This window comes from Gastrolobium bilobum, unplaced genomic scaffold (genome assembly GCF_033153095.1).
Source record: "Gastrolobium bilobum isolate Gb01-03AN ecotype WA unplaced genomic scaffold, APGP_CSIRO_Gbil_v1 utg43050, whole genome shotgun sequence".
In the NCBI taxonomy this organism is placed as follows: Eukaryota; Viridiplantae; Streptophyta; class Magnoliopsida; order Fabales; family Fabaceae; genus Gastrolobium; species Gastrolobium bilobum.
The window spans coordinates 69248-71800 of record NW_026895216.1 but is presented as its reverse complement, the minus strand read 5'-3'; the positions used below and the strand labels follow the sequence as shown (position 1 = coordinate 71800).

At 36.4% G+C, this 2553-nt stretch overlaps 1 protein-coding gene across 1 annotated transcript; it reads left to right on the top strand.

Moving 5' to 3' along the window:
- Window positions 1-1633: 1633 nt before the first annotated feature.
- On the top strand, window positions 1634-2299 carry LOC133300452 (transcription factor MYB73-like). Its single transcript, XM_061500006.1, has one exon. The coding sequence runs from the start codon at window positions 1634-1636 to the stop codon at window positions 2297-2299; it is 666 nt and encodes a 221-aa protein (XP_061355990.1).
- The last annotated feature ends 254 nt before the right edge of the window (window positions 2300-2553 follow it).

Genomic DNA, 2553 nt, shown 5'->3' with positions numbered 1-2553 from the left:
TTACCCTAGCAAATTTTTACTTTTCTTTGTACCAAACGTGGGAAAGTTAGTTTTCCAAACCCACTTTCCCAGCAATCCTAAAAAAACCTCTTACCAAACATCCTCTCAAGTAAATATCAAAGAGACAAAATAGTCAAAGAAAACAAGGAAGAGAAACCCGTATCAGGAGTGTTAGCTAGCCAAAAAGCTTTGTTGGCGCTAACGGATCAACAAAACCATTACAGTTGCGACTCCCTCGTATCTTCCTTCGATCAAGTAATCCCAACCTAATCAATATTATTAAATATGACCTGGTCATTAACTCGGCCAGAGGATTATAGGTTTATATATATATATATATATATATATATATATATATATATTAATTATAGGTATCTTTCGGAAAGTAATTTTAATTGAGTCGAGAGCATTCACATTATAATGACACTAGCTCACTTAATAGAGATTTTTTATATTTATAATAATTTGAACTCGAAATCTTATTTAAGCATAATTAAATATGTATTACTTAAATTATCCCTTTTAATATTGATAGGTTATTATTTAAACTGCATTTATATAGAATTATATAACTAATATAATAATAAGTGCCTTTTAATATTAAAGTAGCCTAGTGATAAGGGTTGCTGGCAAAAGTTGTCAGGACATGAGTTTGATCGAGAAGAGTTTTGGTGATTCAGGAGCTTCAAAATTTAAATGGTCCAAGCCAATAAAAATGTGACAACTAATCAGAAGAGAGAAGAAAGAAAAAGTAAAATTTTTTTTATAGAAGTGTCAATCTCTCAATGAAAGGAGCACATGAAACGAGGACCACTAAAATTTTCTCTAGTTTGATCTTTGGAAAATGCAAATTTTAAAATATTTTCAATGAAATTTCAAAAATTCATTCATTTAAAAATTCGATACGGTTCAATGTCAGTTGGAGCGCAGTTATAAATGAATCACCCATGGTAGTTAAAATCCCGATTTAAATCTACGATTTTACGATTTTTTTTAATCAAAACGATTTCATCAAAATTTCAAACACTTTTACGCTTTTACGATTTTTTACGATATTTTTCACTTTAGAATTTTACATTTTACGATTTTTTATCCTCCTTTCAATTTTAGGTAGAATCTCAATTTTAACTACCATGGAGTCACTCAATTTAATACCGAGTTGAATGTATAACCAATTGGTTACATAAACCGAACCAGTCCATGATTCAGTTAAACCGGCTGGATCGGCTAATCCCATACATAACAACGAATTAATATGAGAAGATTCTATTTATTTACGGAGAAATCAACATTAATAATTTTGTCAATCTATATCTTAATATATTTTCTCTCTCATATTTCATTATCATTATTTTGCTCATAAACAATTAAGATACTCTCACATCTTATAATTATTACATCCACTCCCGTTATAGTTAGAGAGCCTCACATACATCAAAGTATACAAAACCCAATTTCGTGGAAGTTCCCCAAACCTCATTGTCATTCAAATAATGTTCAACAAACGCTCTTCTCTCGATATATAATCCTAAACATATATCACTCATCTCAATTAACCAACCACACCCTATAAGCTTTCTATGCCACACTCTGTCTCACTCAAAAAAAAAAAAAACTAAGACTGTGAATCAGAATGGAAGCAATGAACAGAGGCTACTCCTCTACTTCTTGTTCCGATTCCTCCACTTCAGAGTCCACCCCACGAAACAAACCGGGCAGAATCAAAGGACCATGGAGTGCTGAAGAAGATCGGGTCCTGACCCGACTCGTGGAAAAATACGGGCCCCGAAACTGGTCCTTGATAAGCCATTACATAAAGGGTAGGTCCGGCAAGTCCTGCAGGCTTCGGTGGTGTAACCAGCTTAGCCCCACGGTGGAGCACCGACCATTCTCGCAGCAAGAGGATGACATCATCTTAGCCGCACATGCCCAATACGGTAACAGGTGGGCCATCATTGCCCGGTTATTACCGGGTCGAACCGATAATGCTATCAAGAATCATTGGAACTCATCCCTTAAACGGCGTCGTTCTGTTGTTGCTGCTTCTGCTGCTGCGGAAGACGTCGTCGGGGATGCTTCTCCGGGATCTGTGCCATTGGAGGATGACCCGTTGACCGAGTTGACACTGGCGACTCCGGGGACCGGTAACGGTGTCGGGGAGGAGATGGTGGCGGAGCAGCGAAGAGTTTCGCCGGAGGGTGTGCCGGCGGGGTTTTGGGATGCTATGCGAGATGTGATTGCGAGGGAAGTGAGAGAATATGTGTCTCACACGTTTTCTGACAACTTGGGTTTTAATTGAACGCTTAATCATATGTCGTTTTATGTAGTTTTTTCTTCTTTTAGCGAAAATATGTTTTTTTTTTTATATTATTTTTTCAAGGAAATTCTGCTGTTTAACTTCGGGGATTGCTTGGGTTTGGAATCGGAATTGGATCATCAAGTAATTAAAATCTAGCTCCTCCTATGAGCAATTTCGTTCATCCACTTCAAATTAATTATTAAAACATATTGTTGTTAAGAAACCAATTCACTTAAGCTGTTCGAGTCAGGTTC

Coding starts and splice junctions, on each gene's coding strand:
- LOC133300452 (XM_061500006.1), top strand. CDS start 1,634: ATGGAAGCAATGAACAGAGGCTACTCCTCTACTTCTTGTTCCGATTCC.